The sequence below is a fragment of the Dermacentor andersoni genome, chromosome 4 (assembly GCF_023375885.2).
Source record: "Dermacentor andersoni chromosome 4, qqDerAnde1_hic_scaffold, whole genome shotgun sequence".
Lineage (NCBI taxonomy): Eukaryota > Metazoa > Arthropoda > Arachnida > Ixodida > Ixodidae > Dermacentor > Dermacentor andersoni.
In genome coordinates this window covers 178,065,489-178,092,667 of record NC_092817.1, presented here as the reverse complement: position 1 = coordinate 178,092,667, position 27,179 = coordinate 178,065,489, and the positions used below count along the sequence as shown (strand labels likewise).

The following is a 27,179-nucleotide window of genomic DNA, read 5'->3' as shown; positions in this document are numbered from 1 at the left end:
TTACAAAATCAGTACTTCAAAAAATTGGTTACCTTGTACTTATCCACAGTGTCCAGGATTTCCGTAGGCGTAAGTTTGGCCGACACAACAGCGCAACTACCACCATCCAGTATAGGTGTCATAAGGAACACCAAACCGGACTGGTGCGTGATTGGCAGCGAGCCAAAAAATATGTCTCCTTCCCCCCACGGCAGGTGCAACCTGCACAAAAATCGACACCGAGTGCGGATGTCAGTACAATGATCGTTGAAATGAACTTCGAAGATGTCTACCTATCACTTTGTTGTTTATGGAAGACCATAGATGATTTTTTGTATATTGAAGGGGGGGGGGGGATGTACGTCACCCAAGTAGCTGCACTCGAGGGAACTGTTCAGGAGAGAAATCTGCGCCACTGGTACTTCTTCAGACAACAAACTTCTGAAATTTCACCTGTCCCTTTCACTTTATTACCTTCAAGGCCTTACTGTGGGGGTATAAACACAATGGGTGGGTGTACAAAAATGAAGACACGTTAGGCATTCAAGATGAGGGGTGAGCGCTTACAGCATTAATAAAGGCGTGGGGGTTGGTGAAGGCCATGATCATGCGCGGAAGGCTGTTCCAATCTACAGTGGTGCATCAAAAAAAAAAAAAAAAAAAAGACGAAAGCGTGAGAGTATGGGTTCGGGGGAAAGCAATACTTAGGGAACGACCTGTACGGAGTGATATACGAGCTGCTGGTAAGATGTAAGGTATCCGATTGAGAGCACTACGATATAATTTGTGAATTAGGGATAAACATGCAATGCGACGGCGACAGCAAAGGAGGGCGGGAGGGCAGACTTGTTTCTGGCTTTAATAAATTGATGCTTATGTTGTATGAATACGAGGAGAGGGAGAACCTTATAGAACGATTCTACAACATCTCTAGTGCATCTATAGTAAAAATTTGATGAGGGTTCCGAATTGCTGACGGATATTCCAGTGTAAGGTCGTTTAGACACGTATATGTAATGAGTTTGAGATGAGGAGGGGAGTTTCGTAAATGACATCTGAGACAACCTAGAGTTTTGTTACTAGATGAGATGATATCATGATGTTGGACACATGCGGAATCCAAATAAGATCTTGAGAGATAGACCTAGATAGTTAAGGGAATTACCTGTCTCAATGCGACTGTTAGCCGTTGTGTACGAAAAAGAAGGAGGGTTACCAGAACGAGTGAAAGACATTGCTCTACATTTCTTGGGATTGAGTACCAATAGCCATCGATTGCATCAGTTTAGGATATCATTTACGTTGCACTGCGGTGTGACCTGGTTGTTAGCGTTACTCATTGATTGGTAAATTACACAGTCGTTGTTCAAAGAATAGCCTACGCCTTCTTTCACAGTTTTCCCGAGAGCAGCCTGCATGTATACTCACAGGTAGTTCTTTGGCTAGGTGCACTGTTAGGGATTTAGAACACCACTCGAATTTCCGTTTCCCTTCTAAAGAAATGGCATACAGCTGGCTAGCAAGCTGAATTCACCGTTGAAATTCTGCGGCTTTATTTTGTAACGGGAATTCTTTTATTTATTTTTGCCTCGTATTTATTATTTATTCGTCGAATGGACCATCTGAGCTAAAGCTCTGTTGGCTCCTTCGACGTGAAGGAATTGATGCACACAACTGTATACTCAGTATTAATACTTTTATAATCATAGCTCTCTTGTCCGAATATGGGCGGGTTTACTGCTGCTTTACGCCCTTCCCTCTTATCCTATTTTCTACCAAGTGTTAAGAAATGGAACCGCTATAGCCTTCTGTAATATCTGTAGCGTTCCTCATCTTAATACTTTGTCGTCTGTAAATATGAGTACCTGTCTTACCTCGCCGTGTAAAAGAACGCTACGTAGTTGTAGTGCGTGATTTCTGCGCCCTTCGGCATCCCCGTAGTTCCAGACGTGTAGCATACAGCGAGCACAGTGCTCCGAGGGTCGGCAATGGGGTACTCGCGGAACTGTTGCTCGTCCAGCTTCGAAAACTCGGAAGCTGACACGAAGCCGGCTGCATATCCCATGCAAAAGAGGGCCTGCAAGTTCGAGAGCAGTCGAGAATGAGCTATCACATATAAAATCAGTCTGTACAACTAACGCTCACAGGATACGACTAAACGCCATCGATATACCTCGGCACTACCTTTACAGCGAGCCTATGGAATACTGCCTCAAACAACGCTTGTTGGTTGCTAGGTAACGAAGACATCATGGCACATAGGTGTATTGGTCACGTCCAGAAGAAAGACGTCCCTCATGCTGACCCGTAGTGCGCATTACCGAAGAAGGACAAAGTGTACACACTAGGAATTACTAGAATAATGCGAAGAAAAATTAGTTTCTTTATAGATGGCTGTTTGGCAAGCCACGGGGCAAAGCGAATCAGCATGTTCCGATATAGGATTTAGATCAAATTATAAACGAACAATACAAGTTACACCATTCAAAGAAGAAGCCACACGTGTACGTATAACTTTTACGTGAAAATACCGACTAAAACCCTGTGGCTATTTAAAAAGTGAACTACACACTGCTTCAGCCGGGCTAATCTCATATTCCCTTCACGTTCACTTTGCGTACAGGCAAGACGTAATCACACCATGACACACTTTATTTGTAGATGGGCGTAAGAGACCTAACAGAGGGACCTGGCGGCTTAATTCAACGGCTGTTTCTCTCATTAACTACACATCAACTACCTTAGAACCCAGCTTCTCAAGACACGCAGTCTCGAGAGATCGAATATTCACTTAGAATGCACGGATTCAAAGCTGTACTAAAGATTTTGAAACGCAGCACAGTGCCAGATCGCGAGGGTAGGGGAAACGCCTAGATGAAAGTGATCTGAAACATTATCAACGTATTAGTATAGAGAACATAAACCAGACCATGCCAATAGAGTGCGCACACTGAACAAGGTAACGTGAAACCAGCATTTCAGTGTGTAAATCAAGATATCAAAAAACCCAAGAGGCAGTTATCAATTGTTTTATTTAGATTATAATATTCCGTGAGAAAACAACGAAGAAAATGGTCCTTGGATGGCTAGACTGGGTGTCAGCCAGAAAACATACATGAGGTTTAACCTGCTTGCACGGTCGTTCGGCATCACATGTCTACGCAGGATCCCTCGCTCCGCGTCGAGAAGCATGTAAGTTCGGTCTGTAGCAAGGCGCCTTTTCGAGGGAAGTTTCAAAAATATTTCTATAGTACCTCACATGAAGCAATGCATGATAGCTGTACTCATACACACGTTGGCTGCCACTCGTAGAGGCGCATTCACTCACTCCTAAACGCTGGGCGTACCAGTGAAACAAATGCAACAGCTTCAAAGGTGATGCTGATAGGGTATACGACAGACACAACGCTTACTGACATCCAATAGGTCAGAGCTGTGTCTGTTGTCTATATTATATATGCTGTCTTTTATGCTGTTCCAGTCTACTGCACATAGACCAACCAACTGCGTTCAGCAAAACCCCCAAAACGCACCGTAATAGAAATAGACTGACACCAAACCTTAGAACTCTAAATTAGATCGTTAGACTAGTTTACCGCATACCGACTAGGACAACAGCACGCACATGAACATAGACATGGTACTATGTCCATTTGTTCACGTGGCTTCTACGCTCCTCGTCTGTATTTGAGGACAACATACCAATGAAACATCATGACAGCACTAGTTAACGCAATTTGTAAATCAGAGCTGACTGGCAGCAACGCTTCTTTTCCTTTACACTTTTCAACATCGTGCTGCACGACCTTTCATATGGGCAGACCGGGTGGCTTCGCCGGTGAGGTCATTACCACCAATGCCGGTATGTCCAGGTATTCACTGGAATATAATTTCATGCCTATTAGCGATAACTTGACGGTGTTCTTCTATTATTTAAAATGTCAGCTGGTAATGAGTGCTGTGATACAGGGCAAAATGCAAGCTCTGAAGTGCTTCTTTACAGTCACAAAAGATGATCAATTTTTGAGGTGTCTCTTGCAGGAGGTATTTGACGGCAGCACGCAGGGCAGAAATCTCTTCCCCCGTTGATGATTTCATGTGTGACAGTTTGATTTTTATTTTAGTTTTTTTAGGCGGAATTACAACGGCACTTGAAGAGCTGGTAGATGAGATCGAGCAATTAGTATAAACATGCATTCGATCCCAGCAAGTCTGAATTATTAATAGCAGCATCATCTGTTCTGGAGCTCTTTTTGGGTGATAGGCCTTCCTCTGGAGACCCGGTATACTTAGGGGCACCTAAGGCTGTTGGAGACAACCCAAGGGGAACTACGGCCTTGCTACTGGTGGCAATATTGCCATCAGTAGCAAAGCAATACCGGGAAGGCAATATCGCCACCCACTGATATTGCCATCCTGATGGAAGGCATTATCAGTGGGCGGCGATAACCTCAGATAACATGGCACGAGGCCTCTGCCAGGGCAAGAACGCCAAGTGGTGATTGTGGACGCGGGAAAGATGATGGCTGTGAGTGCTGAGACAATCCACAGCAACGTATGTTTGAATGGGACAATTGTTGGTGAGCACAATCGTTGGTGAGCTCAGCAGGAAGTCCTAAACAGGTAGCAATACTTGGCCCTGCATATTTCCCATGAGGATACATTTGACTTGCACGTACCGGACAACACTGGAAGACCAGCGCCTAGGAATATATATCCTAGGAATAGGATATATATATTCCTATATATTCTAGGAATAGAGCTCTGTACAACTGATGCATGGAGTATACAGATTTGCCCCATATTTTCCCGCACATGAAGCTCCGTACCTGAGCAATCGACGGCATTTTTTTCTTCAGGCACGTGAAATGAAAGCTCGAGGAAAGGCTTCGATGGATTATTATACCGAAGAATAAATTAGTCTTTCCATATGGGATAATGTGCCCATCAATGGAGACTGGGTATGGCGTAATAGACTTACATGTGAATGGTATCAAAGCACATTTCTCGGTCGATGCAGTCAAATGTTGCGTTTGAAGGCATGAAGATGTCAAGTTTGCCGCCCGCTGCAATCGTACGCGTACCTGAAGGCGAGTGACTGAGGAAGTCCAAAGGCAAATTTCAACTGCGTATATCTAGACGTAAATACTTTTAGGTAAATCTTCACCTAGTCGAATGACTGTCACACTCAACAAGCTGGGACTCAATACTGCTTCCTGTGGCCCAGTGTTTTACGTGTAATATTCAGCTGCTGGCCATGTTCTTCTTTTTTTTTTTTGCAAAAGACGACCGGCGAGATATGCAGTGGGATAACCAGCGAAGCATATGGCCGCCGACTGCAATAGTCTCTAGGGGGTTGATCATGGCGTCATGTTCGATGCTGTCATACGTGCCTTTCACGTCGAGAAACTGTGCAACTGATATGTGCGTATGACTGTTCTCCTGTTGTATAAATGTTCTCAGATCAATGACGCTATGAAGTGAGGAATGACCCCCCACAGAAGCCTGCCATAGAAGCGGGGTAGATAGTGCAAAGCTGCAGATACCACTCTAGAAGTGCAAGGACCATCCTTTCCATCACCTTTCCGATGCAGCTGGCCGGAGCGATAGACCGATATTCCGCCAATTGAAAACGGAGATCTTCCTGGCTTTAGGCATTATACCAGTCGACTTAACTTCCATAGCTGGGGAGCTTTACCTCTATGCCATGAGCTGCTGAACTTGTTCAGAAGCGTTCTTCTTGCCTCTTGTCCAAGGTGTCCCAGGGCAGAATAGGTGACACCGTCAGTGCCTGGTGAGGAGGGTGGTTTGGAAACCGCCAGGGGAGCTTCGAGTTCTCCCATGGTAAAGGACTTGTCCATTTCTGTTAGCCGAGCCGCAGGAAGGTCCCTCACGTCGAGGTTTGCATTGAAAGGCTTGCTAGGGGTTCTACCACAGAATTCCTCCGAACCCCTAAGCTCACTTAGGCCAAGATAGTTAGCCAAAGCTGCGAATGGGTGTCGTTCTTGCGTGGAGGAAAATAGACCATGGCCTGTCCTCCAGTTTTGTGAAAGCGGCTTGCTAGGGTCCAGTGATTCAGAGAATGTCTTCCATCGCTCACTCTATAGTTTGTTGAATGCATCGTTGAATGTTGAATTTCTTATGAATGTGTCGTGCGTCTCTGATATTATAAATGGATTTGGTGAGTCTTTATTGTCGTTCTGCACACCGACGAATTGCACGAAGTCTCTCTAGTCGATATCCGTTGGGCTTGACGTCAGCGATAATGAACACTGGGCAGTTTTCATTGCTTCTGCAATGGCGTCGTCGACACCGCCGATGAAATACCCCTGACATGCTTATTCCATTAGCGAATAAACAGTCTAGTCAAGAGTCTTCAATAGACCACGAGGGAAAAACTGAAAGAGTCTATTATACTTTAAGCAGGTGGAAATGTGATCACTATCATGAGTGCAGACGTCGAAAAACCATTTAACGTGATCAGAGGCTCCGAGACAATATGGCTGAGTCCAGGAAGCAGTTTTACGTAAATACGTCGGGCTACCATTGTTCATGATGCAGAGATCATTATCAGAGATAAACGAGCTAACGCTCCATCCCCTAAAGTTTATCTTGGTGCTTCCCCAAGCAAGTGGTGCACATTGAGTCCGCAGTGATGAACAGAGGCCACCAGTTTAATTGTATTTCAATCTTTCACAGTGAAACTGCTTTGATGGGGATACGTTACAACCATTAAGAGTGAAAGAGACTTTGTTTTAACTGCGGAGCTATTAAAGCTTTAGTTTCGCCGTGGCGCGTTACCAGAAAACTCAGCCCAGCTGTGCGCCGCGTCGCGTTGCCTAGCAATCACCTGCGAGAGCACCGAGCCACGTAACCTCCTCGCGCACCACGCGCGTAGGGCGGAGTCGTGACGTCACAGTTGAGTAAAAACTCGGAACAGCCAATGCCACTTAGGTGGCTTTAGAACAGCTCGCGCAGCGACACACCTCTCGCCTCCTCTACTAGTGCGTACGTGCTGCTGCCATGGGAAGACCGAAGAAAGTGCGCACGCCCGAAGAAGAAGCGGCTTACCAGGAAGAGCGCTGTACTGCCAAGCAGGAAGCTATGCGGCGCCGGAGCACCGCGCCAAAGCTGCGGCAGAGAAGAGGTGACGGCGATTCGAGGATACCGAGTTTCAGTCCAGGGAACGCGACAGTCGGCGCCGGAACGCTCGACGTTGCCGAGAAAGCGATCCCAGCCTGCGACTGCTCGAAAACTTCCAGCGGAAAGCCCGTCGAAACAACAACTTAGGAACACCTAGCATAAATGTGCAAAACCCAGAAATAACTTAAGCAAGGCTACGTAACCTCAGAGAGCCTTGAAACGACTCAGCCAAGCCTACTCACAACTTACCAAACCTTTCATATTCTCGCAAAACGTACAAATAACTTGGGCAAGCTACGTAAGAGCTAGTGATCACAAGCTCCGCTGTTGACTACAGCCTTGCACCACTAGTGCAAGCTGCGCACGCTTTCTTTTCTAATGCGGAGGCAAACGTATTCGTTGTATTCATGAGGCTGAACAGTATGCGAAAGATAAATCAAGTTTGTTCTGCAGTAAATGAGGACGTGGCTCTGTTCCTCCCATGAGGAGAAAATCTGTAAGGAGTTGATAGATTCAGTACGTGAATAAATTTTATTTGAAAATTATTCTTCAAGCCAATTTGGCGCAAATCTGAGACGTGAGTCTTCACGCCTCTGGTATTCCATTTAAAATTCGTCGCACTTCTAACTTCAGTGCGAAAAGATAGTATTGGGGGAGCCACAGTGCTTGTATGTGACTTGCAAGTTCTAGACTCGCTGCATGCAGAATTTGCAATAGGCTTTGTGCTGTCGGCTTATTCAGTAGAATTGGAATCGTATTCATTAGTGACTGCACCATCACAACAACTTGCCGATACTGTTTAGTCAATTAACCAGCTGGAGATGCCCGGGGTGGTATACTTCCATCGGAATACAGTGATTCTGTGTGGCGTTGCCGTTTTGTCATCGCGGACCAGGCTTCGGTATCCGTATTCTTCTCGGCGCCCTTGTCCTTCGTAAACCTTTCTGATATGCGTTGCCGTGGTGGCAGTGGAGGAGGTGATGGTGGACGTGGGATACGTGTCATATCCGTAGAAGCTTCTCTTGAAGAACGTAGGCAACGGGAGCACCGCTCCCTAATTTTATCGACGGCTTCGTGATCAGAGCAATTATCCATTGCCAGCTCTTTTAAGACATCCATTTGTTTCTTAATTTCTAGGCAGTCCTTCGATGAAGCGTTGTGAGTTCCGCGGCAACTTGGAAATTTCATGACAGTGGTTACACATTTATCAACGGCGTATGACTCAGCGCAGAGGGGACACACTTTTTCTCCCTCACAGACCCTGCTGACGTGTCCTAGTTTCAGGCACTTTAGGCACTGCAGAGGCTTCGGAATGAAAGGCAGGTGAGGATGTCGAAATTGGCCTATCTTAACGGTCGACGGAAGACTATTGCCCTTGAACCCAATCCTCACGCAACGTGAGTTGCCCAGGTGGACAAAATCAACAATGTCGTCACGACTACTCGCTGCTTTAACCAGAAGCGACGAGTAATTGCTGAGGATCACCAAGTCAACGTCGTATATGACACCGGTGATGACATCAGAGCCATGCAGGATGTGAGAGTTCCACTGCATGCCATCAAGATCTGTTACTTTGCGCGGAGGGCTAAGTGCACCCGCATGCAGAACATAAGCGACTGGTACATTTTCGCGGGTATTCACTATGTCCGTGATTTCATACGGCGCCATGGTCTCCAGCTGAGTCGAGGCAGACTGCCTATTAAGCCGCTTCATATTACTGTTGAATATCACAGGCACAACCAGGATGGTGTTGGCCTCGGCGCTCCAGGTGGGCCCAACAGTTTATGTACTGGAGGACGGACAGGAACTTGTGTTCCTTCTCTTCGCCTTTCGGTTCCGCACAAGTTCGGAGTCATCATCATGGGAAGGGTCCTCGCTGCTGAACGAGTAGACATGGATACAATCGCTGCCTTAGACAGTCTGGAGCCCGATGCGTTTCCTGCAGGTGGTGTTCGCTGACACGACCACTTCCGGCAGCCGCCCTGGACGGTGCGCTTACGTCGTCATCAAAGTATACTCCCCCAGCGAAATATCCTACAAACAGATGTACTGGTCTTTAAATGTTTCGCTTGCCCTCTCACTTTCGTAATACACGAAGACGAAATATGAGTGTAATAATTTTAATTGATTCACAGGAGTGGTAAAAGTATCGCCCGATGAAGGCGCGGTTTGAAGGAACATCTATAACGTTCTAGAATCTCCTAAAATATCTCAACTTTCGTGCGCTCTGTATTGGTATCATTTGTCTTTAAACCTATAGAAAATAAATTTCGCAATTCTGAAAGTCACTACAATTGTTTTTGAAATTCCACAGTTCGCAGAGAATAGATCCCTAATGGACACACATCTACTAAACTGGTTAAATAATAAAGGTAGACTTCCATTACAAGGGAAAGACATATTTCGACCGAGTGCTCTTTCCCCCGAGTGCACTTAAAACCTATCCCTTTAGCACTTGTCCCAAGAAGCCCATCACGCCTGGCGTGACTAAATAGGAGAGCTCTTATACATTGCTGTAAACTAGAGCCGGTCACGAACTATTCGACAAATGAACACGACCAAAAGTGTTGAAGAACGTAACTTCTGGAACCTCTGTAAAACCACAGCAAACAAACAAGTAGAACAATACGCTTCCACCGGATTGTGCAGGTGTTGCCGTTTGCCAATGATGCCACCGTATCTTACACATTCTGCTTAAGCATGTTTGTCACCTTTGCCATTCACTGAGGAGCAGGTGAATGTTTGCCAATAAAGGTGATATAACCGGTTCCAACAGAAAATAGATGCCGTCCATGGAGGTACAGAATTAGGTGTGGCACAAAAATTTCCAGGCTTAAGATGACGCCCTTTAATACTCAATGCACAGTTAATTGGTACATCACAGCGATAAATATGAAAGCTGATCATAATGATAATCCCCAGTGATTTTAACAGTGATTTACCGGCGGTAGGGAACATGAAGAGAGCACAGCCATTTGAAATTTAAATTTCTTCTGGCACAGCCGTGCAATGTGTAATTTTCTTCATGCGTTGGTTGAACACGCGCGCATATGCGATAGACTCGATTACCGCCCACAAGTCTATTTGACAAGAAGAAAAAATGCAAATTTCTTGAGATTTGCAGTCTCCAGACTTTCTGGCAGGTGTAGAATACAATGCCTAGAAATGTGATCTACAACTAAATTTATTTTTCTATTTGCTACAAGTTTGTAACTAACCTAATTATTCTAGAAAACTTATGAAGCTGCACTACTGAAAACTATTTTCTATGCGTAAGCGAGAGCTTCATGTTGTCATGTTAAATTGAACGAGAGGTGAAACCGCTAATATTCTCCGGAACCAAACCGTTTTGCTGTGAAACTGAACTTTAACTTGAAAGTTTTATTTAGTTGAACCGGACAGAAGCATTTATGCACTTCACTCTAAAAACTAGGAAGGGTATCGCAGGAGTGAAGCTGCCGGTTCACTCTTCAAAGCGTCGTTTTACTCTCGCCAAATGTCGAGGAGAGTGAAATGCATTGTTCACTCTGTCACCAAGGAGAGAGTGAAATGTGCTTTCCACTCTCCCCTTCAGAGAGAGGGAGTGAAAAGACTCTTGCGACAATAGAAAAGAGAGACGCTTGCGGCAATAGAAAACAAAACGTAGCGTAATCTTCTGCTTCAACTGTAGGTGGCTGGCCCCGAACATGGCAATGTATCATTCATGCACGCTGAGCAAAGAACACATCGTTTTGCTTCTAAGAGAACAGGCCGCCGCAGTTCAAAGGAACGCGTAGCGAGCGCTCTACTTTTTCACTCGGAGTAGCTCCACCGCGCGCGCGCGCGCTCAAGATCGCGGAACAACACAGCACCGGAGAAAGGTGAACCGTGCAGCGAGCAAAGGCCAGCCGAGGGAGATCGTGTGTCTGCCATCTAGCGTCGCCACGAAAACACGACAGTCGTTCGTCATGCCTTGGATATAACAACAAATCCTCCACGGTAAGTGAATTCTAACTTAGGTGCACATTCTCCGTATATATCATGCTATCGCCAGGAAGTCGTCGCTGCGCTTAGCCGACGCGATTGACAAAGGACTAGGCGTACGCGCAGTCTCTCGATGTCAATCGAAAAAGCCAGTCGTCGCGATAACTGCATGTGATTTTATCACTTTGCCGTTGTCCGTAAGAGCTTTAAAAATCGCAAACGCTGCCAGAACTGTGGTATGTTCAATAAGACACCAGGCGAGAGGACGCTTAATATGGTTAGTTCACCAGCCCGTGATTCCTAGCCTATGCGGAGCGTGATTAGCGTGCGTTTCGTGTGTTTAAATTTATTCAGTTTGGCAGTCTACTGTGTACGGAACGCTGTTGAACTACGGAATCACAGAACAGAAGGCGTCATTTTGCTGGCAGCATGCTTTTTTTTTCATAAATAAACCGCGCGCTTGACGGTGTCTCGCGCAGGGGGAATCTGCGACCACTGAAGTTACGTGCAGCACCAGTGCTAGTTAAAAACTTTGCCGCAGGCATTCAGCTGAATGCTGCAAGAGGTCAGTTGGGCGCGTTATCTTGAACTTACTGAAAACGCATGAGGAATCCATGTTTTATGCTGAAAAAAGTATAAACCCCATATAAGCGATCTTGCGCGCGGCAGCTACAAGCGACGCGACGGAGATGGCTGTCGCGTTCGCTCGTCGCCTACAAGTCGTACTCCGTGCGAGCGACGGTTTTGAGCGACGCCTCCCCGGTGTTGCCGGCATGAGGGCTGCAGTCACGTGTGACGCGTGCTTTAGTAATTTACGTTGATGTATTTTACTATAAAAAGTAGCATAAAATATTTCCGGAGGTCTTGCAGTACGTTCTTATCCTTGCACGTATAAAAATTGAATCATTTGCTCGTTCCGCGCGACAATCGGTAGTATTTGAGCAATGTATGTACATCCAGTTCCGGCTTCGCGCTATTGGCTAGTCGCTCATAGCACTTCTGGGCGACGAGCGACGATTTCTAGATTTCCAGAACCGAGCCAGCTGTTCAAGCGACGGCCCGTTTTGTCGCTCGAAGCCGTCGCTCGTCGCCGTCACGCACTAAATCGCTCTCACAGTGTTCATCCCTAAGACTGAACTGTTTTTGCTCATGTTGAAATGGTGTGATTATAGGTCTGGTTTTGTCTCCTGTTGCGGTTTTCGTGCACGGTGCGAAACTGAAAGGATGCTTATGTCTACGAACTCGGTGAATTGTCGAGCAGCTAGTTAGGCATCGGCATCGAATATAACGGCTGCTGTGTGGAATTACAATTGCAGGGGCGCTTTGCATACGCTTATTGTTTTGGACATGCCTGTGCATTTGCTAGTATGAGTTGGCGTGTCAGAGTTATGTCATATGAACAGCTAAATCAGCCTTCCTCTGGGGGTTACAAGCGCAATGTGTGCATTTTGCTATAGCATGGCAGATCAAGATGTGTTTATCGCTTGAATATATTTAGTAGAGAAATAAAATATCAAAATAAAATGTTGCTTTAATTCCGTGTTACCAGTCTGTCGTACACAGAACAATAGGTTGGTGTAATAAACTAATAACAGCGGTTTAACTGCAACTTTTACATGCCTACAAGAATCTAAAATGCTAGATTTCAAACTGCAGCAGTAGTCGGGTCTGTCAAAAATGAACTCCACTGCGCACCTCATGCATGAAAATAAGTTCATGCCTTTTAGTAAGCTTAGATGCAGGCCGCAGTGAACTTGTTAGTATTGAAATGTAGGTAAGCTTGCCATAACAAGCCTTGTTGCCCTTTTTTATAGGCACATCCATATATCCATTGAGCTGAAGGACAATATTTTCATCCCTACTGAGCATCATGTTTGCAGCTATAATCCTCAAATTATGGCTTCAGCAGTGGCACAACCAGGGATGGTAACGGGCCACTGGGCACGTGCTTAGGATGTGTCACAAGTGGTGTTTGCGATACACCAGACTCATGACAGACCTATGACGTCTGAAAATGACCAATATTCTATTCATTAGCAGGAGTATTCTAACATTCATGAAAAACAAGGATGAACTGTGGCTTATTTGTTTTTTTGCTTAAATCTAAAAATTGAAGTTAGTTTAGCAGTTGACTGTTGCAGTCATTTGGACGTTTTGCATGCATTTCACTAGGAAGACTAAGAGCTAAGACTTTTTTATTGCCATGGCCTTGACTGTCTTGATGTTGTTTTGCACCATGCCCTTGTGTTGACTTTTGCATACGATATTTTTCAGGCACCCGCTTTATATAACGCAAGAAGGCAGCTGCAAGGACACGAGGATGTGAAAGAGCCAGTGCAGCGCGACTTCACGTAGTGCAGAGGAGCCAATGCCAAAAAATCAAAATACATTGGCATGTTATTTGGACAAGAAAACTAGTATGTGGGTATATTGGTTGTACCATTTGACCAAATGTCAACAAAATCAAGATACAGTATGTTACACGAAGATGAAAATTCTCACGTGCTCCAGGCAGTCATCTTAACATGGTATATTTATGTAATGTCTCTGATTGGAAAGTCAAATCAAGTATGCTCTCTGGAGACAAACACATAGCAGCAAGTGTCATTGAAAAGTTAAAAATGTGTTTTAAGAAAGCTGATTAGTTCTGAGAAGTGACTGCTTTTTGTCTTGCCTCTCAACAGATATATCCATGTGATAAAAAAATAGTGGTACAATGAAATTGCATATTTGCTTAGCGACATGATACATACTTGCAATGAGCACGGTGCCTGTGTTTACTATAAAAAGCAACAGCCAATGCTTGGTTAGGTTAGGCCCACTACAACATGCAGGCATGCGTGATTGGCGCTTTTTTTATTTCTGTGTCGTGAGGTTTATTGACGTGCGTATAGGTGCAGTGGCACGCAGTATGGCTAGTACAAAAAGGGGGGGGGGGCAGATATATGTAGCTCACTGTACACGACACAGGGCAAAGGAAATCCGTGTTCTGGAACTATGTTAAATGCCATGTACGTAAATTTTACAACGCTACTCGTTCGAAGCGCGCACAGGTGCATATTGAAGAAAAGTTTCCAGGGTAGATAATTTAGTTCGTAATTTACACTAATTTTGCTCTAACCACGAGACATAATAATTTGAATATACTGCACGGAAGAACCTAGAGCGAATTAAATTGTGTGTCAGCTTCGTGTGTATACATATAGTCTTTCCTATGCATTAGGTTTTTTGCGTAATGCATTCACAGTTGACAGCCTATCTTATGATGTGTACTCTGTTTACATTACAGTTGTTTATTAGTTTACTCGTTTGTTTTGCGACTGATGAAATGCCGGCATATATATATTTTCAACATTTGACATAACCCTGTATGTTTTGCAGGGACAACCCAGGACGTGCATTTCTCAGCACCCAGTCAACTGCCAAAAGTGACTCAAACACAGGCCATCAGTAAGTGGACATCAGTTGCAATTTCACATTATGCAGTTGGCGGCTGCCTTGTACGGAGGCTTTTTTTTTTAATGAGATGTTGATGTCATTCTAATGTACATTTTGACCACAAAGGTGCGATCATGTCTCACAGAGGCATATATGGTTGCTATTCTCTGCGAGGGACGTGTTCTCGTGTTCGTGAAGCATTTGTGTTTGGCAGTATTGTGGCCCAATGAGTCGGATATAAACACTATAACTCGCCACTGCCGGTAAGTAGTTGCGAGAAGCAATATATTATGACGCTGCAAAGTTATTTCATTAATTCGAAGGAAAGTTTTGCAGCAGGAAAAAAGGTTGCTATTCCAGGTAAACATGTCTTTTTCTCACAAGTTATTTAACCAAACTGTGGATGCGTGAAATTCGTGACTTAAGAATCGATTTTAATTCATCCTTTAGTAATGCTTCTAAAAGAGACTAGAAATAGCATGTGACTACCTCTGCAATCAGCAGACCATACATTTACAGTCATAAGTGGCAGTTCCATGCAGTCTCGCGCTTTATATAACCTTTCCTTTCAGCAACATTGGAACTGGTGGCTGCGTTTTCAGAAGGAGAAGTGCACTTGACACTGTATATGTATGTGTGAATTCGGTTTTCTTTGTATGTGTCGGCTCACTGACAAACAGTGCAAAAATCTGTTGTACCATGAGCCTGACGACGCCTTCTGCTGCTAGAAATGCGGCACTTCGTAATTTATAGTACTGCATGACATTTAAATCAAAGCTACCACATAAAATGATCAAGAAAACTAACCGCTGTTATAGCTGTTTTCCTCAAAGAACGCTTGTCCTTTATGGGCTGTGTTAATCTGAGCTCTCCACCGATGTTTCAGTAGTATTATCCCTTAGTGAGTGAGAGATTGGGGGCAATTAATCGTGTTAGTGTTTAAGTGGTGTCCTAATTATGTGTTCCAACAAAGTTGTCTAGATTACTTTATTTTGTAGTGTAAAGCTTATGAAACCATCAGCAACTACTGAGTTGCTAACACGCATATGGATTTGTCACTATACAGGTGGAACTCGGCTGTACCACTGCAGTGCTGCGGAAATTGCCTTCACCAGCGGCTTTGCAACAGCTGTTTCGCAGCATGTCGGTATGTGTTAATTTATAGTTATGTTGGGATGGGCTAGTATTATGGACCACTGCTACTCTGTATTGTGACAGATCCATATGATAAGGGATGTAATGGGCACAGCGAAAACCTTTGAATTTTTTTACTATGGTACATAAACAGGCTGTCCTTTTCGTCACTGGAGCAGGAGAGAAGGGCATGCAGGCACTCCTGAATGTACATATATTTCAAAACATGAGAGAGACATACACACACACACACACACACACACACACACACACGCACACAATTAAACTAAAGGCAGGGACGTTCCATCTTTCATCTTGAATTGAATTGTGCAGCGCAAAAATACAACACAGACCACAGAGAAGCACACATGTTAACAGGTTTGATACACACATTAGTTCAACAGATTTGATACTTCAAGTGTGCTATTTTACACAAGGGGGAAGGGAAAGGGGAGAAAATCTGAAAAAAAGTGGAGTGGAAAAAAAGGAATCGTGCCAAAAAGCATGAGAAGCATCGCGCAGCCAGGATCACCAGCAGGACATCTAAAAAGCACTCTGATAAAATTACATACAGGACAACCTTACGTATAGTTTGTTTCAATCAACTCAGATCACATGCAGCCATTACTGCAATCAAGTTGTTTCCTTATGTCATATGAGGGAATGATGTGGGCCCAAAAATCTGTTTAGAGCTGAAGGATTATGTTCCATTCTAGCCTCATTGCCTGCTTTTTTATCATATTGTTATCAGCTGCTTATGTTAGGGACAAAAAGTAAGAGTACGAACTGTTTCCCGATTCGCCATTCCACACAACATGTCTTTGTGACTATATGTACATGCAGATGATCCATAGTTGAAAAATATTCAGTACAGTAGAATCTCATTACAAGATGCACTTGGTTGTAAGAGACATCTGAAAATGGTTTGGTTGGTTTTCCGATGTTTGCCACGTTAACAATACTGTATACAAGAGACACCTTTGTTACTAAGGATGACTTTTTAAGTATTCACTACTTCGAAGGGACACAACCCAGACACATTCACTTTGTGCACCTTGTGTGCTCCGAAGGGCGTAAAGATAACGCAATCCTTACACAAGTCAATCGCGCATGTCTCTTTTAGCATTAACCAGAAAAGGAGGGCAATGAGGACAGTGCAGGGCAGAAAGTGTCGGCAGTTGAAGCTGACGAGCGTCTAAGAGCACCTCAAAGGTACTGTGAGCAACAAGGCTTGCAAAGTGAAGTGTTTAAATTCCAGAAGTTGTGAAGGAAGCTAACACAATCTACAGTCACTAAAAAGCTGTGAATGTCTTCTTTAAAGGGCCCCTAAACCACCGAGGTTGAAATTTAGTTGCGGTGTTGCAGTTCTACACAATAAGGCAATGAGCAGGTAGCCACGAGAATTTTTCGAAACGGTGCAGTAATAGTGGAGCTACGTGTGTTTGATTATCGGAAAGTAGTCCCCACTCATTTTACTCTTTCATCTGGTACACGCCATATGGACAGTATCGTCTTTTCCTTGCCTAGTACACCTCCAAATGTTACGGGACAGGCCAACACCAACGAGCTCTGTTGCTGCCGCGCTGGCCCGTCGTCCTGCGAGGGGTGGCGCTAATACAACGGAACTGTATGGTGACTCGTGTTGAAGAGCCTCATAGAGAGACCCTTCTGTTGGCGTTTCTGTTCTTTGCCCCCATTGGCTGCCCACAATGGCATCGCGCGCAACGCGACGAGGAAGAAGGAGTGTGTGTATTTGCTTGCAGGCCTTGCCGGCAGTCGTACACTTTCGTTCGACCAATCGACAGCACCGGAAACTGGTGACATCATCAGAGACAGCCTGGTGACGTCAGGACAAACTGGGGGGTGCAGGATAGGTCCAGAGAGGCGCACGGGGTCATTTTCTTCATATTGTGGTGCTCCGGCAGTGCTACGCACTCTGGCATTTGGCTTCGTCGATCGTGACGGCATTCTGATTTCGATACGCGTGTTTACTTGAAATGTTAAAAAAATGTCGAGAAGTGGTTTAGGGGCCCTTTAAGCCACCCTGAGCATTTATTCCTTCAGATATATCAAAACATACTTTAGTGATGATGCATAATAAAGTGATCTAGTCTGGCTCCTCAGTGTCTCAAAATGTTTGGTTTCGAGAGACATGTTTCCCGTGCCTCTTGAATATCTTCTGATGAGGCTTTACTGTAATATACACAAACAATTGTGTAACTCCTGCAAGTATTATTCATTAAGCCCGGTCACTTATGTGCAAAGCTTGTGGTCAAGTCTTGATGTCCGTACTTTATAGAGCTATGTTTATTAATTCATGCTGTTCTTATTGGTTCTTCGATGCAGGAGACAATGCCTACGAAATTATTGGCCCTGATCATGAGAGTCCTCAAGGGGCAAACAAAATCTCTGTTGCAGAAGTGAGCCCGATACCACTTGGAAGTTACCATGACAGATGACACGGCAGCAATAGATACAGAGACTGCCATGTCTACTGCAGCTGCAACAGTGTACGAGGCAAGCAGCAGCGCGTCAGCATCAGCAGCAGTGTCAGAAGGAACCACACCAGGCCTGGTAGAGCAACATGTGTGCTATCACTGACTTTTTTTGTAGTGGATACAACTCATTTGCTCAACATACAGAAGCTTTTCACCACAACTGTGAGCCAGTGTTATTGTGCAGCAAGTGCAAGACTAAGTTAGGTGTTATAACACAGTACAAGCATCACTTTAATACATGCAAATGCAAACATATTACAGTTGTTGCCTCCCCAGCCAGCCCACATAGTGACAACAATGTGGAACACATGGTGGGACACACCTCTCCCCCATTACAAGATAGTAGAGACTGTCAGTGTTGTTGCTAGATTGACTGGTCTTTGTAGGCAACTAGAAGGACAACACAGGTGTCATAAGATTGTTGTTGATGTTGTTGTTGAAGAGGTAAAAAAGAAGTTTGATGCAGCTGAAGTGCCAACTGATATTGAGCAAATCAAAAGCAACCACCTGAGAAAGCAACACTATCGAAATTTGGGTATCGATGTGCCGCCAATTCTGGTAAGAATGGCATAGGACAGAAGTGTGATGAAAATCACGCAGACACTGCTGTTGCATCACTGGCCACAGTGAGCAGCGACTTGTAGGGCAAGAGAGTCAACTGAAACTAACATTATTATATAGTGTCATGCTCCCATGTGACCACTTTTCAAGTTATTTTGCAAGATACAGCTCAACCTCCAGAAACGAGACTGCAACTTGTCTGTAAAAAAGCTTTCACAAAAAATTATTTATAACACTATTAACATAGCAGTATCTTTTTTTTGTGTCGGTTCGAGGTTCCCGGCTGTCCATTAATGCAAAAATTGAGGAAAGAAAGATCATGTGTCGTACTTACACCTTTTTAACAAGTACGAGGGGGACAGAACTTTTCTAGTCATGCATCTTCATCATACTATAAAGTTTTTAAATGCCTTTTATAATTATTATTACCAGTTATATCTGAGTGCATTGTATGCATGTAGCAGGTGTAAAATCAGGTCAGTTGGATCAGATGCCTTATCTGCAAGCGAGCCCTATATTCAAGAAATTTGAATTAAAATAGTTACGTTAGAGACGCAGTCTTTCAGCACTTTATTGCCGGTGGTTTAAGCATTGCTCAATACTTTTGTGGGTGGCAATTTCAACCGGCACAGCACTGCGCTTTGCCACAGTCACATTTGTCTTCAAAGCGGTGTTTACCATTTGTGTTGATCTGTTTGTGTATGCATAGAGCAAGATTTTAATTTATATTTTTCTGCATTCTTGTGCTTGCACTAAGCTTGTATAAGGCAGTTACAAAATGTGCGTCACTATAACGAACTGTTCTGTTGAGCTTACACTTGCAAATTATCGTGTTCAGATGGCCGCACTTCTATGCGGGTGCACCGCTAGCTTTGTGTATGTTCTCATGTTTGTATAAAGCTTATATAAGCTAGTTAGAAAATGTATGTCACTAAGCATTGTGATATTCTTTAAAGAACTGCTTGGTTGGTTTTACACTTGTGAATTAGTATTGAGGCGGTGGTATTCCCATGTATGCCCACTGCTAGCTTTCTGTGTCCTCACGTGTTTGTATTAAGTTTCTACAAGGGAGTTACAGCATGTACGTCACTAAGCGCTGTGATATTTTTTAAAGAACTGCTTTGTTGGTTTTACACCTGTGAGTAATAGTACTCGGGTGGCACTAGTCATGTGTAGGTACACAGGGACCATTTGTATACATTATGCTCATGTAAAGCAGTTACAAAGTGTATGTCACTAATTACTGTGATATTTGTTGAATTGCTGTGATGGTTTTACACATGTGAATAATAGCGGTCAGGACACAGTACTTGCGGTGTATAGTTGAATTTATACACTGCCAAGACATGGGCTGTATACGTACCAAAAGAAATGTATGTCATTATATTGTTGTGATTATTACTGTTTGGATTTTATTAAACTGTAATAAAATTGTTTCTTGTATCTATTGAGGTATGGCAATTTGTCATGCAACCAAACTGAGGACCTGAACATGTGCATACAAATAAACAGCTAATTTAAGAGTATACTGCTCATATTCTGCTAAACCAGTTTAACAAATCTTGTACTACAATGCTGGAAAAATGACAGAGCTGACTCGGATGTACAGAAAAAGTTCTCTACTGGCTGAAGGACTGCCCCACACTGGAGTTTGTAATGTTGCGTTTATTGGAGTAGAACAGAAAGTGCACTTCTATTAAAAATGCGACAGTCGGTGCAGAAACATAAGGCAGACGAGCGGATGTGGCACATTTTTTTCAGGGCCCTCCATGCCTACTACTGCATTTCTAGTCTTCCTGTGCTCTGCGTATAAGCCCCTGTTCAGCCAAGGTTTTACTCCATGACAGTTGTTCTGGGTTCGTAGCAATATTGAAGAAAAAAATTCAATGGTTTTCAAGGACTTTCGAGGCCCCGACACAGTAACTTCAAGGACCTCGTGCAATGTGTGTAGTAGTTTGGACAGTAGTTTGGCAATAACTTGTTCAAGAACACCGTTAACTTTAATGCAAACAAAAGAAAACAAAACAAATCGCATTTCTGTGATTTCAAACATTTGAAAGACTGCTAATTTGCCTTTCACCGCCCACCACTAAACGCACACAAGGAAGCATTTCAAATTAAAAAAAAAATTAAATTATGGGGTTTTACGTGCCAAAACCACTTTCTGATTATGAGGCACGCCGTAGTGGGGGACTCCGGAAATTTCGACCACCTGGGGTTCTTTAACGTGCACCTAAATCTAAGTACACGGGTGTTTTCGCATTTCGCCCCCATCGAAATGCGGCCGCCGTGGCCGGGATTCGATCCCGCGACCTCGTGCTCAGCAGCCTAACACCATAGCCACTGAGAAACCACGGCGGGTAAGGAAGGATTTCAAGAAAGCGCTCAAAGTTTTTCTGCAATAGCACAGTTAACTACTTGGACCTGCAACATTTGCAGTTTTTGAATACTGTTTGGTTTGACAGTGTATGTGATGTCATCTGTTGCCTCAGCTTTTTTCACCATCAAATAAGCAATAGTCATTTCAAATTTCTTTTTATTGTGTCTGTCGCTCTCAATTTACTCTTCACGGCTTCTCTTCGAATGCCTCAACTGTTGAGCTTTCTGCTTCTACTCCTCCAAGCACATTTGTCGCCGGTTCCATGTGCATAAAACTGGTATCTGCAGCTCCTTTGTAATTTCAACTTTAAGGATGTCGCTTTCCTTTTATTACCTCCAGAGACAATTTTCTGGGACATGTGAAAGAGTGTCACAGATGGGAAAAAAACCGCTTGGCAATGTCTGCTAAGTCTAGCCAAGTGTACAAGTTTAAGGACTTTCCAGTACTTCTGAAAATTCAAGGGTTTTCAATGCCTTTAAAATGGCATTTTAGAAATAAAGGATTTTCAAGCATCGCTACAAACCCTGGATTCTAGCACCTAAATAATTTTACAAGCTTATTTTGGCATGGAGGTAGGAAATTCATGCTTTCTAGCTAACGCTGCACTATCTCTGTACAGTGAAGCCACGAGAGCGCAATTATTTTGGAGTAAAGAAAAATACTGAAAGCTTTTAATACCACTCTTCTTTTTTTCTATGGAGCTTCGTATTGCCTAGTTAAGTTTACGAATGTGCCTGGTTTTGGCGGGCGTTTCTTCGACATTTTCTGGAAGAAGCAGATGTCTAGCCCCCGTATTCAGAAATGTATCTTAATACAAAGCTCATGCTTGACTTGATATAAACGACGCCTGGTGCGAACGTCCCCCAAGACGCTCACTGCCTTTCTTTTGGTGCATTCACGACTTGCGTCGTTTAGATCAAGTCAAGCATGGGCTTCAAGTTATGATGCATGTCTGCATATGGGGGTAAGCGTGCACAATTCCGGGCAACGCACTGTGCCATTGACACTGAGAGAAAACGGGGAAAACAGAGTTAACCACTTATGCTCCTAAACTTTCGCGTACCTGTGGTGTGCGTGTATCGTGGAAGAAGAAACAGCGCAAACACAAGGACGAAAAAAAGCATCAACCACACCAGCGCTTCGTGGTGTGGCATGTTTTTGCGTCGTCCTTGTGTTGCGCTGTTTCTTCTAAAATGCTCAACCAACTAGCCGGCAAGTCCATCCTGTGCATATATAAATTGAACACACGCATGAGTGTAGATGGTCTTCGAAGCTTTTAGAACGAGCACTGCCACAGGATACGGGCAGTGCACGCGTAACAAGTGGACACATTAGTCATTTAAACATGCGTGCCAATGCATTTGACGCGGCTATCGGCATAAGCAGTCTCCAAATGCTGGAATGCATGCGCTTCAAAACGCTAACGATCCGCTGCTAATGCAGGACAACAGCTCACAGCGGACTGAACCAAACTCTAAACTAATGCACTTGAAAAGAACGCCTACACGGCAGCGTGAGGCACGTCGAAATGCCTGGTACTGGCGTCGCAGTTGCTCACCAGTATACGCGCGAATTAAATTCACATACGTGGATGGTTGGCGCAATACTTTGTATCCGCGTATTTTGGAGAACATGGACTGGAGAAGCACTCGATCATGAGCTGAACGGCACATTTGTTATTTTCCTGCGGTGACGACAAGCCGTGAATAGTTCTCACGTTGTCGTCTACGTTGTCTTCCTTCGTTAGTCGTAGCAAGGAATGGAAATGATGCAAACGCACACGTATTCCAGTACACAACAGCACAGCACATTGCAGAGAAACCCCACCCACCACAGCCGATTCGTCAAATACGTTTGGTATATATATAACCTCTAAAAGAACACGACTTGGCGTGGCGGCGCTGTGGTGTAATGGTTATCATGTGCGTTTTGAATTGTACAAATGCGAGTGTACGCGGGTTCGAATTCACATGATGTATAGAGCATTGTGATTCTTATGATTCCCTTGACAATTGTATTCTAATTAGATTGTGTGACTCCTGATTGTGAAATTTGCGAAGATATTTGCAGATTAAGTGTTAATTCGATTTTTTTTTCTCCTCAGTGGCGTTCGTGACGCATACGCATAGGCCGCTTCAGACCAGTCACGCCTCACGGTAGGCAGCAAATAGCCAGGAAAAAATGACTTTAAAATCCTGCATAACTTTGCTCACGCCTATTCTGAAGGCCGCTTGGAATCGGGCCAGTGTCTCTGAGGAGCCGCCTAGGGAACAGTATATCAGCGGCCCTAATTTGATCTGATTTCCTGCCTGCATGCGTGACCAGGACTTGGCTAAGAGGGTATTGGGAAGAGTACTAGCACTCTGTTCTGAAGGAGTACAAGCACTCTGGGGGAGTAGAAGTACTCGGTCTGGCGGTGTACTATTAACCCTGCGGGGAGAGTATTAGCACTCTGCGGAAGAGTACTAGCACTCCCTGTGGGAAGAGTATTATCACTCTGCGGAAGAGTACTAGCAATCCCTTGCGGTGGAGTAACAAAACTCTGTCAGGAGGAGTTGACCTACTCTCTCTCAAAGAGGGTCGATCTACTCTCGAAAAGAGAGTGAAATATGGGACAAGCAGCTACTCCCTCAAAGAGAGTGCCCGGCACTCCCTTAGTTTTTAGAGTGTTGTTTCAAAAATAAGCACGCGAGTAAAAGTTTCAAGGCGTGAGTACTTACTTTCATATTGATATTTCCAACTGCTGCCTTGACCTTCCTTGTATACTGCTCTTCAGTGATGATTTGCGTACAATCACTGTCTTCTGCTTGATAGCGGAGTTCTCCTGCAAAAAGGCGACACATCGCCATACAAATCCCCAGTTGTGCGTCACTACCCACCTTCCAGAATCGCAAAGTGGCTTGCGTATTGTTCAGCGGATAAATAGCAGGCGGGTAAGAGTGCCGTGTGCGATGGCTGCTTTCTGACGGGGTCACAAGGCAAAGATATAAACGTTTGTGGCCTGTTAATGAGCTATTAAAGGTCGTAGCAAAGTTACGGAGGCAGAAGCGACAAAATATTTCACCGATGATTAGGATACTACGTAATGTAAATTTTGGGCGAAGCTCTTCAGGTGTTTTGAATCCCTGATATAATATGACAACCATTTTTATTCTGACCGACAGGTTTCTCTCTGTAGCGGGGTTTCGCCTTTGCTCGGGCAGCTCGTTTAGCAGCCGCCGGTGAAAAAGCAATTCTACCGGTTGTGTTGCTTATTGTTCAGAATGAAAGCCTGGACACGAGAACGCGTGGCTCGCGTGGAGCGAATTTTCTAGCGGCGGCGGCGGCGCAAGGGTTGTAGCGCATGTGAAATTGGCCCGAAGCCAACGTCCGCGCTTTGTTTCCATATAAGGTATCAATAGACACGCTCGCCGCATGCCTCGTCGCCGCCGTGAACCATGTCTAGTGCGGCCTTCAACTTTCCTTCTCACCTTGTCGCCGTACGCTCGCCCTCCGCTTTCCTCCTCATGCTGCCATCGCACCTACCACTTCCCATTTTCTCCTCGCACTCTCTTCGCTCACGCCGTCTTTCATCCACCGCTGGACTCCGCGTTCGCTCTTTCATTCTTCACTGTGCTCGTTCTTTCGGCCACGCTGAGGGACGCCGACGAAACCGACGATCAACACAGTACCGGGCGCCTAAGAGCTGCGCTTTAAGTTAACACTTTGCGTCCAAGAGCGCGGCTGATAAAAACTGCTACATATACAGGGTGCTTCACTTCACTTGAACTAAAATTAAGAAATATGCAAATGTTACTTAGATCAACAGAATCAAGGTGATGTTGTTTGCCGTCGCTTGGAGATATTCACATTAGTTTTTGCATCAGCCTAATAAGATAATGAGTCAACTATTTAATCAACTTGCGAATTTTGGTAATTGGATGAAAAGTGTGAATTAGCAAATTATAGAGCAGCGCGAGAAACTTCCGATAGTTACTTATGTTACTCAATACGTGCCAAACATTTTTTTTTTCCGAGCGTGAAAGAAGTCCGCGAATACACGCAAAGTGCCTCGAGCGGCGTAATGCGAAGTGGTGGGATCTTTCCCCACTTGCGTCAAGTTGTTTTTCGATCCACATTGATTTCCATTAATATATTATTTCTTTAATTGAATTATTAAGTAGACCTGATTTCCCCTGTGTTGTCCTTGGTGTATTTGCTTGTTCGGTTCTTATTATATGAATATTGAAAATGGACCGCCTCGCTAAACCCCTTTCTTGTCGTTCATTACATAACCAGGGTCTCGAGTCTGGCAAGGTTAATAGCTTCAAATAGCACGTGTGGGTTTCTTCACCACTTGCTTTCACTAAAAAAACATCACGTACTAGTGATGCCTGCTAGAGAAAGGATGTTCCGCAGCCAAGATTTGTGAGTGGCGGCGCTGGCTAGCACTGCTTGTAATAACACATAAATACCCCAGAAAGTGGATGGGAAAACAACGTCGCGGTAGCTCAATTGCTAGATCATCGCACGCTTAATGCGAAGGCGTGGGATCGTTCCCCCACTGCGGCAAGTTGTTTTTTATCCACATTCATTTGCATCAATATACCATTTCTTCAATTCAATTATTAGGTAGACGTAATTTCGACTGTGTTGTCCTTGGTGTATTTGTTTGTTAGCTTCTAACAATGAGACGCTAAGGTCGTCACTAATTATGATCTTTTTTACCACTCGTTACGGACAACGCCGGCTTTTCTAGCTAATGTGACATATAATGTTCTTGCATTAAGATTGCTGACTCATCACAGCATTGGACCTCTCATAGTGAACGGTATTTAAACATTTTGCCATGTTGTCGGGAGGAGGAAATAAAGAAACATTCGCACAATTGTTAGTGTGCATTGCAGGTTGATGTTGAGCACAGAAAAGCAAGTAACACTAAAGCGCAAGTTTGGCATCATGCTCAATTGATGATGGCAACATCTTATCTGCAGTTCAATCACGTCGGCTATCTATACATGATTCGTCTAAGGTTCCAGCGCGGCTTCCAAAAGGTGCAGCACAATTCTCGTTGCGGACGCAATCAGATTACAGACGGTTCGGAGAGAACGTGGACAACAGATAGAAGCAGCGATAACATATGAGTAGAAAGGTTTTGGGTGCGACCTAGTTGGTACGGGTCATTCATTTTACATAGCGTCAAAAAAAGAAAAGAAAAACGACATGGAAGAGCACAGGACCAGCACGTGTCAGCGCATGTCAGTGCGTGTGAATATTTTAGCAGCAGCTAACACATTGTTTCGGGTAACCGGGTTTCACCTGTTTTATACGGCAGTTCTTCCATAAAATTTACGAACTTTCTTGATTAATATGTGCATCGCCGCTACGATGGCATCTATTGCACAGCCTTTTTGTAATGTAAACAATGTCACATATTCAAGCTCATTACTACAATAATGTTGTTCTTGTTAATAGATAAATAGCAAGGAAGAAATTACATCCCATAACACTGTAATTTGCACAATTTCCATAAGAAAGAAGTGGTACCCTTGATAAGGAGCGCTAGTTGAACGCTTGCTGGAATTGATCGCTCGATACTTGAAGTCACTCACCATGCATCCACTACATAAGCTAAGCTCCTGACTTGCTTTTTCTATTTTTATTTTTGAAAGCACAATTTCCACCTCCAAGCGTTTCTCTCCTGGAATTTCCTGTATATTAAATACCCTGGAACACTCTTCCCGCCATCGTAGCACTTCAATAATTTCAACATAATTTCCCTCCAAGACACATTCAGGGAATTCCGGTGACTACGCACTTGAATAGACGGGTGTTGAAGGAGCTACGTATAGCTGAATATGTTGCTGTTGAAAGGGTAACAGAGTGTGTCTGCTAGGAAAAAAAACTGGAACGAACGAGCCCAATGTGGAGTAGGGTTATTCTTATAAAGGTCTTGACCATATCAACAATTTAGCGTATGAGATGAAGTTTTCGTACAAGCTGTAGCATTGGTTTGCCAAAATATTTCCTGGCGCGCTCATCAGCAAATGGCTTCCAACGACACCTCTTTAAGACAGCAAGTATAGAAAGCATGTGTCTAGTAA

The 27,179-nt window shown here is 44.2% G+C and overlaps 1 protein-coding gene across 1 annotated transcript in view; it reads right to left on the bottom strand.

The window, feature by feature from the left end:
* Positions 1–27,179, bottom strand: part of LOC126530656 (uncharacterized) — a 64,225-nt gene that overhangs the window by 23,680 nt on the left and 13,366 nt on the right. Inside the window, exons 3-5 of the mRNA XM_055070695.2 lie at positions 23,817–23,920; positions 1,854–2,056; positions 33–201 (exon numbers count right to left, since the gene is read on the bottom strand). Coding sequence (XP_054926670.2) covers positions 33–201; positions 1,854–2,056; positions 23,817–23,920 — 476 coding nt within the window. The remainder of the gene's footprint in view (positions 1–32; positions 202–1,853; positions 2,057–23,816; positions 23,921–27,179) is intronic.